Source organism: Chanos chanos, chromosome 3 (assembly GCF_902362185.1).
Source record: "Chanos chanos chromosome 3, fChaCha1.1, whole genome shotgun sequence".
Lineage (NCBI taxonomy): Eukaryota > Metazoa > Chordata > Actinopteri > Gonorynchiformes > Chanidae > Chanos > Chanos chanos.
This window is the reverse complement of record NC_044497.1, coordinates 12,164,833-12,180,660: the sequence shown is the minus strand read 5'-3', so window position 1 is coordinate 12,180,660 and position 15,828 is coordinate 12,164,833. Positions and strand designations below refer to the sequence as shown.

At 42.9% G+C, this 15,828-nt stretch overlaps 1 protein-coding gene across 1 annotated transcript in view; it reads right to left on the bottom strand.

Annotated features, from left to right (window-relative positions):
- Positions 1-15,828, bottom strand: part of ek1 (eph-like kinase 1) — a 50,499-nt gene that overhangs the window by 16,846 nt on the left and 17,825 nt on the right. Inside the window, exons 4-8 of the mRNA XM_030770017.1 lie at positions 7,087-7,242; positions 6,572-6,946; positions 4,563-4,675; positions 3,098-3,260; positions 1,884-1,992 (exon numbers count right to left, since the gene is read on the bottom strand). Coding sequence (XP_030625877.1) covers positions 1,884-1,992; positions 3,098-3,260; positions 4,563-4,675; positions 6,572-6,946; positions 7,087-7,242 — 916 coding nt within the window. The remainder of the gene's footprint in view (positions 1-1,883; positions 1,993-3,097; positions 3,261-4,562; positions 4,676-6,571; positions 6,947-7,086; positions 7,243-15,828) is intronic.

Sequence of the window (15,828 nt, the reverse complement as noted above, 5' to 3'; positions counted from 1 at the left end):
TTTTTTGGGGGGTGGGGGGCAAGAGGAAAGAAACACTTTGATGAACATGCACCATCTGCCAACATTATCACTTGCCAGTCAGTGATGTTTTTGGTACACTACCTGCGCATAAGCTGAGACTCCCCCCAGGCCAATACAAGTCAGCTCATTCCTTAATAATGCTGCATTCCTCAATGCTAAAGTATACATGACTGCGTCTGCCTCCCTCAGTGTGGAAAAACTGAACAAAACAAGCATGAATCCAAACACACAATCTTGCAGACATGTCCATTACAATTCAAGCTAAAAGTAAGGAGATATATGCTTACAACATTACCCAAAATTACAACTGTTTAGTTGTGAATATCTGTTACGGTGTAAATGCATTCTGTGTAGGAGCACTGTGATGATAGCGGCTGCTATTTTAAAATCAGTTCAGCCGCGGTGTGCGTATCACATTTCATATTTTAGCATTTCATTTGCCGAAAATGATCACTTTTAGTTTTATACACTTGCATTAAGATCATCAAGATGAGACGCGCTACAGGAAAAGCTGTGCTCTTAAATTCCACGAGGCTTTAATCATCTCTTTCCAAATTAAAACATCTGGAACGGAGGACCGAGAGCCGTCATTTCTGTCAGTTTTTGGAAGCAGATTGGGAATAGTATTTCGTAAATCAGATACCCTGTAAAACGTAGACGGTGCCACTTTCGTGAATGCCAAGCGGCCGTTAAACGCAATCGCACCGTTTAAGTTAACTCCCCCATCACAATGCCTCGGCTTCACGGTTACACTCAGGGAACGTCACACAAAATTACTGTCAGAGCTGTAATTGCCAGCATACCGTTCCAGAGGTCAGCCAATCAAACTTTAAGCTTATTGCTTTCATGAGGGAGTTACCACAAACATTTAAACATACACAAAGGAGGCAGTACTTGGTTATGGAACTTTCGTTTAAAAGAGTGAGACTTGGCTCGTGTACTATACACAACGTTAGGGACCTTTCAGTAACAATTACACTGAAGAGTAGAGTTACGATGCTGTTGTTCAAAAGAAACAGCATGGCACCGTAAGACCCTACTAATGGTTCAAGGACTGAAAAAAAAAAAAAAAAAAAGAAAGAAAGGTACAGTGTATTTTTTGGTAAGGTAAAGGCAACAAGATAATGAGAAGAGCAGAGAAAGGGAACAACAGGTGTCTTTTGTAATCAGTAGATGAATCATCCAGCTGTACACTAGGGAAGAAATGGTCTCTCTGGCTTTGTGCCTCTAGATATTCCTCCTTTTCCCTGAGCAGCCATTCCTTTTCATTTCCATTTCATGATCCCCCCGCCCCTCATTCTTGGTCCAGTAACACCGCTGTAACCACCCTGCTCTCTTTCCCCTCTTTCTCTCTGTCGGTTTTTAGAACTGCTCTCTCAATACTCTTACACACACACACACACACCCTGAGTTTATTGGGGCAAGTCAGATGTCTTATAAACCCTAGTTAGCACCTAGTTAGTCTGGATTTTCCCATGTACAGAGTAATTACTTTTCCTCCTCATCTAGCCTCAGGTTTTCCACTGTCTCGGAAATTAAATTACATTAAATTAAGGGAAATAGTTTCACTGGTGACGGTACAAAATCCATCTAGACTAGGATAGAAGGTGATTAACATACCATCGGCAATGTATCTAAACTGATACCTTTTTAATATTTTGCATCGATATTTATTAACAAAACACACGTCGAAAAAAGTAACTACACCGAGTAAGTTACCAAAGATTATCATGATGAATGCGTTCATACTGTGGGTTTAGCCTTCCTCCCAAACACCCCTTAAAAAATCTTAAGCCATCCCCTGACCAGAGCTGATCAATTCACTTGGCAGCACTGAAAAAAAGCAACAGTTTAACCCTTACCTTCCACTCACAACAAAACATGCCACCAGCAGTACCAGCAAAACCACTCCGCCAGCGATGGACACAGCCAGGATGGTGGGTTGGTTGGGATCTCCCATTGCCAACATGTCTGTCAAAAGAGAGGAATTCAACAAAGGGATGTGAGCTGTCATCTTAAAAAATAACTTTGATGGATAGGAACAGATCCAACGGTGGACATACCAGATTTCGTTTTGTCTGTGAATACGGGAACAGTAACTGAGGTTACATCAGTCACATTAGAATTCCACGAGGAAAGAGGGATGACCTAAAACTAAAATTATAGTCTGTGGAGATGTCTCCATCTCATTATGTGCATGGTAAAATTTGCCATATGGTATGTCTGACAGATTGGAGGCTCCAGCATTGTTTTGTCACAGCAGGGTACCTGCCTACTAAAAGAGCAACACACACTTTTATGAAGTGAAAGCAGAAAAATCCACATGTTCAAACTTCAAACACAGCGGGGAAAAAAAAAAGAAAAAAAGAACAAACTGCAGTTTGTGACAACACGCGCAAGGATGTGCCCGTCGGACTGTCTGTCTCTGGGGACTAATTGAGCGCGCTCAAAAGATAAAGGGTATATGCATAAACATTTCACAGCCCCTTCCTATACGTGCAATGGCTCAGAGATTAAATCAGCTGTCATTTTTTACAGAAATAAACAGATTTAATAAGGGAAGTGCTAACACTAAAGCAAGCTCAGTTCTGGTGGGCACCTCCAAATCTATGCAAATTACGACGGGATGGAAATCCTCTACTGAATTTATTGTGCCTTGAGCATGAGAAAGAAGCCAGTAATTCCAAGCGTTGACTGTGTAGTTGGAAATTCTTTTGAAGCCATCTCAAAACCGGGAGTCAATCTCCCAGTCTGTTTTTCAGAGAAGATGTAATGATTTCAGAGCACCAATTCTTTTAAGAGAATACCTTGAGATACAATGGGGAGAGAATGGGGTTTGCAGCTAATAGTCATTCTACAGATTAAAGGATTTCAAAAAAAAAAAAACAAGGGTAGGGACGAAGGCGGTGAAAAAGAGAAGTTACACAAAGAGATCAGAAGACGGCGAGAGTATTTCAGACATGCGCAAACAAAAGAATAAATACGAAAAACACGGGGACAGAAACCGTAACGGCGCCGCAGAAGCGAGGGAAGGAGAAAACAAAAGGTTGAATGAAGGACGAGGATATGCTCTTACCTTCGTGGCTCGTCTCGAGCTCAATCTCCCCGCCGTAGTTGCCATAGCCACCGTCAGTGCGAGCTCTCACCCGGAACACGTACGTCGTGCCTGGTTTAAGTCCATCTACTGTCATAACGTTGGATTTAGTCTTCAAAACGGTGTAGTTCTGATCCCTCTGATTCTAATGCGAAGGTTAAAAAAAAAAAAAGAAAGGAAAATGGCATATTATAAAACGCACGAATAGGTTTTGTCCTTTAGATCTTTCCCACTGCGATAAAAAAAAGATGTTTAATCTGAAACAGTTTAATACATAATTAGGGCTGACTTAAAGCAAATGCACTGAATCAAATGACAGTGCTTAGCATTAGTATGGCTGGTTCATCCACCACTGATCTATTCGCACTCAATCAAACACAGTGGTTTAGTACAAAGTGTGCAGATTGGATTCAAATCAGTCAATTGGCAATTAACAATTAGCTTGGATGGGTTTAGCTGAGATTTTGTGCTCGTTCAAGCATCTCTTGCCAATCACTAATACAACAGTCCTCTCCCAGATTGATAGGATTAAAAAAAAAAGCATATCACAGCATTTTTAGAATTCTACCAATTTCCAATTACTACAATTCATTTGAATACATGCTCAGGGAGACATTGATCCTATTGACTTTCAGGTAGGGTGCTACAAATCACTTCATTACGTTACTGGCTTACTCTCAGCAGAATTACTCTGCGCATCACAGTCTGGCTACAGTCATATTTCCTATTAATATCCATTCATGGTCCTTCACCACAGTTTTGCTCTCTAGCCTGTGGCATCTCATTTTGGGAGTCCTGTCTGCTCATGCCCAGAAGCCCCCAACACCCCCCCCCCCCACCCACCACCACCCCTTCACCTCACCCCACCCCCCACCCTAAGAGTGAAAAATGGCAGTATTTACTGAGGCTCTGCTAAAGCCAGGGTGGGCCAAATGGCCGACATCAAACAGAGCGAGCTCCCAGCAACAGCTGCCAAGCTCTCCCATCTGTGAGCTTCATCTCAAAGCCATATATCTCATCATCACCTGCATAAATCACTGTAATCATTACACCCCTCTGTCCCCTGCAGCACAGGCAAAGCAGTAAGATACAAGCATCACCTCAGTGAATATCACAGGAGGTAAGAGTAGCCTATTCATTTAAATGACATTGACCCGCAGCTATAGATGCGAATGAGATATTGTTACCATAACAAGTTTGATCAACTTCACAGGGTCATTGTGGCGCATTTGGGGTAGTTGGGCATGCACTGAATATTCAAGAAGATAGATTGAATGGAAAGAGGTTCTTGCAAACTGACATTACAGTGACTCCCAAGTGTGTGATAAAATGTTATGGCTCAGCAGTTACCATATGTCCAATCAGAACACGCTTAACACACGGGGTGAAAGGTCATTGAGAAGGTCAGGAAGTTAGCCTGGTTTGGCCAGCGACCAGAATGACTAACCTTTTCATAATAGGTGACCTCATATTCCACCACAATCCCGTCAGAAGGTTCCGGGCCCTGCCAAGCCAGAGTGATGCTGTCCCGGCTTCGTCTTTCCTTAAGGATCACGTTCACTGAAAAGAAAGAAGAAGAGCAAGTAAGTGTGTGTGTGTGTGTGTGTGTGTGTGTGTGTGTGTGTGTGTTTGGGGGGGGGCGGTGGGCAGACAGAGAGAGAGAGACAGAGAGAGAGAGATGGGGAGGAAAAGAGGGATGGATCGAGATTGATCCCCACTGTTGAAGAAAGAGGATTAATTGCACTTCTAATTAAAGAACACGGAGGCCAGCGATGGAGGGAGGGAAGGAGGTGGAGTGGCGTGTCTCTTTTTAAATGATGAATTATGCAGTGTGTATAGTAACGTAATGGCACTCTGTACATCTCCACTCAAAACAGCACTACATTCTGCTGTTTTCCACAGCAGACCAGGCAGTGTCAGCATGCATCAGTGCAGCTCAGCATGCACACCGTGAACGCGCTCTCTCAGAGAGCACACGACAGCAGAAAGAGGAGAGGGGGAAGAGCAAGAAAGACAAAGAGAGATATAGAGAGAGAGAGTGAGAGGGAGAGAGAGAGAGAAAGAGAGAGAGAGAGGGAGAGAGATAGAGGGGGAGAGAGAGAGGGGGAGAGAGAGAGAGAGAGAGAGAGAGAGAGAGAGACTGATGCAAGGAGAAGTGCTAATGAAGGTGTCAGGGAGTGAGGATGGGTACAAACGAGACACCCCTGTTTGGGGCCTGGGCAGAAGGTGACGAACGGGAGTAATGATGTTCCTCTCTTTAATGAGCCTGGCTCTTAGAAACTGCCAGCAGAACCCGCAGCATCTTCCTCTGATCCCCAATACACGCAGAAACACACACTACTCCTGACACTACCTGCACTGACGCCCTTACACAAATTAAAAAAAAGCAAAACAAAACAAAAAAACATACAGCCGCACAGCCAATTCACGTACTTACAACAACAAAATATACAGTCACACACAGGACAAAGGAAAGGAATTGTTCTCAAAGAATAGAATATATTAAAGGATAAAATGTAGGAGCTGGGAGTAGTACTGTGTAAATACATTGAATGGGTACAGAAAAAATACACAAAGGATGGAAAAAAACACACTGATAAACAGCAACACGTGAATACGGCCGTTATTCCTCAAATGCGCAGTAGCTCCAACATTTATGGAGTGAGGCAGCTCTCTAATATTTTAACCTCAAATAGCGACGACCAATCCCTCTACAACAGCCAATCATTCTCTCTTATCTTTCTGTGATCACACCTACGGCACGTTACCAAGGTTACGTCAGCGCCGGGTCTCATTAGAGCAGCGTTGTTGATTTGCGCATTCTGATCTGATCCTCTCACGGGTATCTCATCTGGCTATGTTCTCTCAGAGGTGTTGTTGGGGGGGGGGGGGGGTGGGGGGGGATGGGCAAATCAGAAGCCAGAGCACAAGTGTACTTCTCTTCAACTCATCCAGCGGCACGCCTTCCAGCTCACTACAAACAGGGTTAAAGGTTGAGCAAGAGATAAGAGGCCTCTTTCAGAATGTAGCGTGCTGGGGAGAGTTTGAATGAGACGCGAGAGAAGCAGTGGAATTTGAGGATTACACATGGCCAATGTCACTGGAGAGAGGCTGTTCAACTGACTGAAGAGTGCTGCAGCAATCAGAGGTTCTGAATAGAGATGTGACAGAGAAAACTTGAAAAGATGACTCATTTCCGCTCTCCACATAAAAAAAAAAACCAAAAAAAAAACCATGACCCTCTCAGAATGCAATACACACAGCAATCTGCCGGGTCGAGGACAAATTTCGGTGACTTTTTTTTCTTTAACCGCTAAACTGTACACTCTTTGTGATGTCATAGAAATTTTGTGCCTCACAAAAATGGAATATTTGCCTCACTGGTTTTCACTCTCCGCAACTCAAGAGAAGGGGAGAACGCAACAAGGTGTTTATATAACCGAGTATGTCGGCCACAGGGTTTAAACCCACCTGTCTGACTCGTGGTGACGTTCACAGAGACCAGGGGCCGCGGGCTGGGGCTGAGGTCAGACACTCCGTTGAGGGCCTCTATGCTGAAGGTGTAGTTGGTGTGCGGCTGAAGCTCGGTGACCAGGACTCTGGGGAGAGCCAGGCCAAACTGTCGGGGGCTGAAATGTGGGCCGCTGCCACAGGGCACGCACCTCTCGCCCGCGCCCGCGCCGCCGGCGTCCACCTCGCCAGAGCACTTCCTGCAGTGGACGCTGTACGTCACGTCTCCCCGACCCCCGCTGTCACGAGGGGGGCTCCACTCCAATGTCACTGCTGTCTCGTTGACCGTGGAGATAGGATTCCCTGGGGCCGAGGGAGGCCCTAACACACGCACACAAACACACACACACACACTTAATAAGTGCATCCAAATAAACAATGGAAGAGCAGTTAGAAAACGAAAGAAAACGACTGGGTTCTCCAGGGAAACATTAATGACGCCAAAGTGAAGTCTAGATTACTTGTGCAGGCCATGGAGCGTGGGTCTGTCTCTGCTCGGTAGTAGCCCCTCTCGCACACACACTCGGAGGCCTTGTCCTGGTGGGAGTAACTGTGTGGAGGGCACTTAACACAGTACGCATCCATGGCTGAGGCCTTGTAGAAGCCAGACCTGCACGCTGTTAAAAAAAAAAAAAAGGAACAGTAAAAGTTAAATAGCCATTTAAAAAAAAAAAAGACAGAAAAACACAAATAAAGAGACTAATGAGGTGCCTGAAATGTCAGACCGTGACGTGGTCACACAGAAAGAAGGACGAGAGATTGAGACGGTATTATAAATGTAATCCGAGCGAGATTTCCACTCGACTCTCATCAGCTTCTCCACTGAGGCATAAATAACGTCCCCCAGCAGGGGTGCAATGAGGTGGGGAGGTTGGGGGGAAAGGGGGGGTGTTGGGGAGGGAGGGGGGGGGGGGGGTTCTGCGCGCTTGTGCAAGTGGGGTCTGGGTTAAGTGAGTCGGTGATCGGCCCGAGTGTGCATTAGAGCAAGACTCCGCTGGGACGCCCGGCCAGACTCCCATCCTGCCCGTGAACTAAAAGCAAACCCTTTATTTTTGCAAACACATCTCAAACATGTCACTTCTCATCAGCTCCAGCAGACTGGCTGCACCATCGGTCCTTCACAGGTGGAGCGAGGGTAGAGGTTTTTTTTTTTTTTCAAGGGAATGGATCTGAACTCTGAACCGTGTTAATGGAGGACAGAGAACTCCACGGAGCCGTTCGCTGGGCTTTGAAGCAGCGTGAAGTGACTCTGAAGAGATGTAGTAGACTGGTTGGTTTTTGGGCAAGCTCTCTGAAAAAGGCTGACGCATTGACTGCTCGTGCACATTTGGCCAAGGCTGCTATCAATCAGGGCAGCAGTTAATAACATAAGCACAGAATATGCCTGAGGCTAACATTCACTTAATCATTCATTGGGGATAATGAAGTCATCATACTAATTATATACAGGGCTGTGTGTGAAAGACTGAGAAATGAACCTTAGATCTGAGCAGTAACACTTTAAACAGACTATGTCCATAGTCTGAACCGTCACTAATGTAATACCACAAGCTCCCATTGTATAACTAATAACTCCAGACCACTTCTACCGAGGGAATCAAAGCTGTAAGGGCACACAGACCTCGGTTCAGTCTGATTTTACCGATGCTTCGCTATAAATCAGACATACGGCATGAGAAATGTTTCAGTTACATTAATACTTGTTGCATATGGACTATACTGTGACTAAACATTTACTCAGAATAAAACCTTATTCCTTCCGGTTCCTTAAGCAGATGAAGACCGCTTACTATTAGTCAAAATCTCACACTTCTTCTGTTCATTCAGCAGCTTTGAGCATAATAATGTTATTCTATAAAGTAATCACCAAGACGAGCAAAATGTCAATCAAGTACACTAAAAGTTCACCATGTTATTTTAATGAACAAGGAAACTGGCTCCCACTGTTTATGGATGGGAATGCAACAGCAGGCAGGCAGTCGCTCACATTCAAAAGGCTGTGCTGTCAGAGATAGAGTTCATTCAAATAAAACACTCCATTGAGCTGCATGTCACTCAAACCAACTTCATTCCATGGCTCTCACACCGCACAAACAGCGCCCGCTCTATCCAAAACCACAAACCCATGGAATACCAGCCAAAGCAGACAACATTTCATCTTAGTTACACAGAGAGAGAGAGATATACCAGAGCACACAATAAATTCTAACGGTCGCTAAAAGAGACAGTCTGCTTTGAGAGCATTCAAATAGAGCTCCTTCTGAACCAGAGATTCAATGAAGAGATTTAAAAAAGACATTTATTTTAGATGGCTTTTTTTAAAAAAGAAAAAAAAAAAAAGACTGTACTTCAGTCTGCTCAGATGAAAAACAGACCAGCATGGCTATAAGCACAGTTATTGAACTGAGGTCCTCTTTTTATCGTTCCAGGGTGTGAAGTTACAAAATTCATCTCTTCACAGGGCAAAACTCACTGACTGCATTTTTCCACCATGCACATTCTACAGTTATTTCTGTAGAAACCGCAGCCGACTGTGATGCAAAACCACAGCAAGCGCTCATGCCATCAATTCTACTGCTCCACTTGTTGTGGAATCAATTATACCCAGAGCCAATGTAACTTAACTGACACACTCATTCATGGTCCTAGTTTTTATATACACGCCCACACCCACAGCCACAGCCACACCCACACACCCATCCACCAACATACACACACACACACACACACAGCCATGTAGACGCAGCCATAATAATCTTCACTTCTCTGCTCAAGCTCAGGTTTTGCATTAACATCTGGGGGAAAGCATGAATGCTCCACTAATAATATCAAATGAGAATCCTCTGATGATGTCACACCACTTTATGAATGTTATTTGTAAAGTTGTGCTGACTGGGAAAGGTCATGATCTAAGGCACACGCTCTACTGGAGAAGCTGCTTGCTGTGACCCTGTCTGTGCTCCCTGAGGTTTGGGGCTCTAATTGTCCACATCTAGGCTGAAGCCAGCTCTGATGACCTGTGTGTGTTTGTATATGTGTTTGGTTTGTGCTTGTGTGTGTGTGTGTGTGTGTGTGTGTGTGTGTGTGTGTGTGTGTGTGTGCGCGTGTGCGTGCGCGTGCGTGTGTGTGTGCATGCGTGCATGCGTGTGTGTGTGTGTGTGTGTGTGTGTGTGTGTGTCTGTGTAACCTGTGACCTAGTGATTTTTATCACCATGGTTCTGTCTTTTGCCGAATCAGAGGAGTTTATACAGCTTGGCCTCAAATGGGACACATGCAGACAAAATCACTGAAAACAAGTATCTGAGAAACAAGGTCAGCACTGTATGGGGGAGGTAGAAACTACAGATAAAACAGAAAAGCAAAAGAAATCAGCATGTGTAAGAGATGTTTCCTCCATCAAGTGAACTGCACAGGGATTCTTGACTAATTAGAATGGATTTCAGCATGGGGCAACCCCAAAAACCTCTGTGTATAAAGAGCCCAGCAAGGTTTTCACAGCTTTGACAAGACAGGTTTGGATAACATGCACAGCTCAAATATCCACAATCACAACAGTTCCTTTTACAATCCCTGTATAATTTTCAGTTTAAAAATGTCTTTTTCTTGTAAAATTGCTAATTGCCCCAAGCTGAGAATTTGACCAACGTCATCCATACCAGGAGATAAAACGTTGACACTGTCTCCGTTGAACATAGAGAAACGGAATCAATCAAGAAGACCGACATTGCGAGACGTTTCCTCGCTTAAGAGTGCTGCATCGATCCATTACCAGGGATTAAATCAAAAGACTGGAAGAACAATGAAAGCAACACATCAGCACGCTTTCTTATCAAATATTTACATGCCTGTGACTGCAGCCCCTTTGCTCGAGGTAATCAATAGCTTTTATATATGATATCTTGCCAGAGTAAAGTGCAGAGGCATCATGGGAATATAGAGAGAGACATAAAGAGAGAAAAATGAAGAGTAGAACAGGCTTTTCCCTGAGTTTAGTCAGGATAAGACATGAGCTACGTTGTAAGAGCCTATGTTTAATGCCACGTACGGCTGGGACAAATGACTGTAGAGCTGCTAGTGTAATTCACATGCAGTCTGCAGCGCCTGGTTCCATAATGAATGAAAGAGATCAATAGACATCAACCTGGCATCCCAACAGCCTGTCCGCTCACAGGCTTCTTCTTCTGACAAGTGAACCATAAAATTTTTTTTTTAAAAAAGACAACCTGTGTGATATTGAATATATCACCAAGTAAAAAAAGTGTCATTTGATGATAGAAAAAGCAAACTGGCATCTGTTATATCAGAGTATTACAGAAAGAGTTCTTTTAAAACAGAGTCTCCTTAAATTCCATTATAATGGGACAGTAAATTAAGGTTAACCTGTAGTAATTACTCTCTGTCTTTCTGAAGAGATAAAGGGGTTTTATATATATATGTATATATATGTGTGTGTGTGTATGTATATTCTTCAGACGTGAGAGACTGTCTCCTAGGTTGCTCTCTGGAGGGGATGAGGGTGGAGGGGTGGGGGGTGGGTGGGGGTGGATGACAGGAGCATCAGCTATGCTTTTAGTGCTTTACACTGCTGAAGTTAACGACATCACAGACCTATTCAAAATGGGCAGTGCTGAGATCCAGGCTGAGACTGAGGGTGAGGAGTTAGGAATGGAGGCTGGAGTGTCCCCACAAATACAGAGCATTCAATTACCCCCTGAGAGAGAGAGAGAGAGAGAGAGAGAGAGAGAGCCTTACGTAATTGTCTCCATGGCAACATAATTCCAAAATGCACCCTCTTTGTTGAATGTGAATTTGGATTTGAATAGCAAAGCTCTGTTGGGATTAGAACATGAAATGCTTTCTTTTTTAGTCTAGTCTAAATAGAAATGAATTCAAATGAGTTGGGGATTTGTTTATAGTTTAAATAATGGTCAGTGAAACCAAGAAACAAAAGCGAAATAAAATACAGTTAAACTCATACCGATTCACCTTTCCACTCCACTCTGCCCTATCTCGATTTGTATGTACGCTTAACTGTAGCCCCTTTGCAAACTATTCAGCGTCTACCTTTCAAATCTATTCACATCTGTGACTTCATCTCAAAACATTTTTATTCAACTTTTGCATTCAGTCTTGACTCTTTGTTTCTTGTGCTCTCATAAAACTGTTAATTACGTTCAGAGTTCAAATAGCTTTAGATGTCCTTGTTCAAAAATGAAAACTGCACCCAACATTTCAGATAGGCTACATTTAATCTTGTGCAACTATGAACTTAAGTTTTATCCAAAACGCATTTGTTTTATATGAATCACATTTAATCCATTTACAGCATGTGAATCAAAGATCCAAAGCTTTCACACAAAATGCCCCAATACATTTTATGGGCTGTAGCAGAGAGAGGGAATGGACGAACTGTTAAAACATTTTCTCATGTTAAAGCCTCTGTTCCCATTACTCTTTAAATTCTTCATTATGTTTGCTTATACATTTCACTGTTTGTGTTTTTGTTAGTAAATGTGTTAGTAATAACCTAGTGACCTTTTTGACCTACATATACATATGCGTACACGTGTGTGCATTAGGGAAACTCTATCCCACCTGGAGGGTGGTAGGTATTCCAGTGACTACAGCACTTTATTGATTTGGTGTCAGGAAATATTGGGACGGCTTTTTAAAGTATTTTAAGGCATTTTCCCCTGGCCATTAGACAGCAAATAATAGATTTTTCTAAAGGGAAAAAAGCATTTCTCCTATGGAAGCTACTGGCCATAAAGACCAAGCAATGTGCATAGCAAGCTTCTCCTTCATTGAGTCTCAAAGGGACCAATGGGGAGAGGGCAAATGCAACACAAGACACATTCACACTGAAAAATTCAGCAGTAAAAGGCATTAGAATAATTCTTTGGCTATTTTTCTCACTAGATAAAATTTATGCAAAAAAACAGGCAAGCAAGGCTTAATATTTCCTGTTGAAAACATCCTTTATAATCAATCATCCCTCTTCTAAGACCACTTGTAGCCAACCCAGGCAGTAAATCAAAAAAAGCATTTCCTAGGTCTCCACAGGGACAACAAATCCCTGCAAACTCCTGCCCAGAGGTCAAACCTTTCACCTTCACAAACCCTGACAACAACAATGCTCTCTTTCTCTCTCTCTCTCTCTCTCTCTCACACACACACACACACACACACACACAGCCCTCAACCTCCTACACCTTAACTAGACCAAAATCCAGTCCAATTACTTAGAGCTGTTGCGAGAGAAACATTGGGCTGGAAGGTTTAAGCCTTTCTTCAGTGGGATTTCTCTGTTCTGTCTCAATCTGCTCTCAATCTCCCTGGAGAACACTTTCCTTCCGAAGGCCATTTCCCCTTTCCCATCCATCACGCAGTGGGTGACAGTGCCAATCTCCTAGGCTTTGTAGCACGCCTAGCTGGACTGACTGATAAACCTCCAGAAATCCCCCCCCTAGTGGGACATAATGTGTGTCTGCTTGAGCCTGAGACAAAATGTCCAGCAGAAACTCCACGTCCGCTGAAAGAAACAAAGTAGACGTCTTTATCGTGATGTGTAACTGCAGCTCTTTTTTTTTTTCGTGTTCCTTTCTTTTTTTTTCACATCATTTTCGTCTAACTGCAGATTTTGCACCTTAAGGAGTTAGGTCTTGCATGGTAAAGTCATTTATAATTATTCTGCTGCTCTGACTTTAACAGCTTTGCACTAAGTGTGAAGTAAAACAAATACAAGCACAGATGGTTTGGCAAAGGTCAACCAGAGTATCTCACAAACAGAACACACACAGACACAGGACAACACACACACACAGGTTGCGTTGGAAAAGGTCAAATGAAATGTCTCACGTCCATTGGGAATAAGGTGGAAGCTAAAACACCTGTCAGCCTATTGATGCGCGTGTTGTTGCTATTCTTCACCAATACCATGGCTGATAATACTAGTGCACAACATATCCGAATCCAGATACTATTCTCTCAAATCAAAAACTAATGCTTTAGAAGTTCAGCGGGTCACACATATTAACGTGCTTGGCAAAAGCTTGGCTTTGTATCCCTACTGAAGCCGGAGATCAATATCCTGAACTGAATGACTCGAAATAAAAACAAAAAAAAAAACGAAATTAAACAAAAAGATTTTTTTTTTCTTTTTTGCGTCGCAGAGGTCTCTTTTAAACTTGTTTTCCTCCTTATCCGCTCATTTATGCGCATTCGACTGCAACTTAATCCTGTGGATTTCCTATCCTCTAGATCTCCTTATATCCTGTAGAATATTTACTTAAGATTGAAATGAATAGCAGGTGTGTTTTTAATCTGTCTGAGCTGCTGCTGTTTCACACGCGCGAGGGAGGGTGGAAAAGTGGAGCGTCGTCTTGGTCTGGTGCTCTTAGGTGAATTACTCTACTAGGATCTGTTAAAAAGAAATTATCCATATAAGCAATAAAACAACCCTTCCCACTTCCTTTGGCTTCACTCCTTCCGCGTTATCGTTGTTTATATTAAATTATCTGTAAGGCGACTTTGACTTTAAGTACAAGGATTTAGTCGAACTAGAGCGTAGCCTTATCTTCAAGTATCCTTAATGCGCAATAAATTCTTGTTTCTTCCGCTCTCTCCGGCAACAGAGAGTGTTCTGATCCAAAACCCGTCTTATCCCCATGTCGGATCTCCTCTCTCCAGACACACCTCAGAAGAGAATTAGTCAACAGAAGGATATCAGAACACCGTAGGTACTGTATGCTCTAGTCTATACCTCTGCAGAGACCTGAGCTTGGCTCTAATCCTACATGTCTATAGTCCCCCCATGGAAAACCTGGGTGAGTATAAGAGGAGTTAGGCTTTTGGTGGTCTGTAATCACTGGCTCCAGATGGTACCGTAAGAAGGGGCCTATCACTGTACTCTGACAGACTTGGCTCATTAAAAACACACTGTTTTATGTTAAGATGGCTTGTCTATTTTCACAGATACAAAGGAGCTTCATCTCATTACCTATAAAGCCCTCAGCCAGTAACTCTTAACCACATCACACTGGATCCAGATCAGCTGTAAGTAATCTGAGTGCTAAGACCAGGAGTGTTTATACTGTCTGTTTATTGTGTTTACGTCTGTCTGATGGTGTTGGCAGAGAGGAAGGCGGATGTGTGTCCCTGTAAAAGCGCGCTGAAGGGACTGAACCCGTGAGCGGGCTGCTTCTCCCGGTCACAAGGCCCTCTCCTCTCCTACAGCCCAGAGGATGAATTATTGAAAGATGACTGAAAATAAAAACTGAGACGACAGCAGAATGACACACGTGGTGTAGCAAACACGTGCACCTTTCTCCAGCACACACACACACACACACACACACACACACACACAGTGAACAAAAACATATCGGAAACACATCAGATGATGTTGTGTGCTCATGATGATAGGTAGAAAAAGAGACAAGAGAGGTTACAGTGTCATTTTAGTGTAATAAGAGTGTTATTGTATAAAAACAGGAAAAGTATAGTATTTTTCTATAGAGTATTAGGGTATTTTGGAGCTCTGATCAGCCCTTAATTCTCCAAGTTTTAAAACATCTTTTACCTGACAAAATATTTAAAAAGCACTTGAAGTTAAATTGCTGGCACGTGTGGAATGCATGTGGAATGACTTTGAAAAAGGGCAGAGCTCCTCAGCATTTAAGATGTCATTCTGGTCTGTACCATAAACGTGAAATAAACTCTCAAATATTGCATAAATATTTGTGCAATAATAGTTAAAAAAAAAAAGAAAGATAACCCCTGCTGTTAATCTTTTTAAAAACGTTCACCTTAATCAAAACTTTTGCTCATAACATTTCCAAAAAAACCCTCATAAAACATGGAAAATGGCGAGACAGAGAAGTGAGAGTGGAAGGAAAGGATAAAGGAAAGACAAGCTGGAGAGAGGAGAGCAAAGAGATTTTTAAGGAGAGCAAAAAAAATTTCCAAAAAGGTGTGGTGCATGTCAAAGAATTTAAGGCAAAAGCAGAAAGTTTGTGTCTAAAACCGAAAAGCACTTCACTCGCCAATCACATCAAAAAAAAAATATTACTAATTTACACTCCCAACAAGAAGGAAAAACTCAAAGGTGCAAATGATGTGCTAAACTCTGGGGATTAGAATTAGAAAGCTCTGTTAGCTGTCAGCACCCTGTATAATTAATGAGTCTGGCTGTCTTTGTTCCA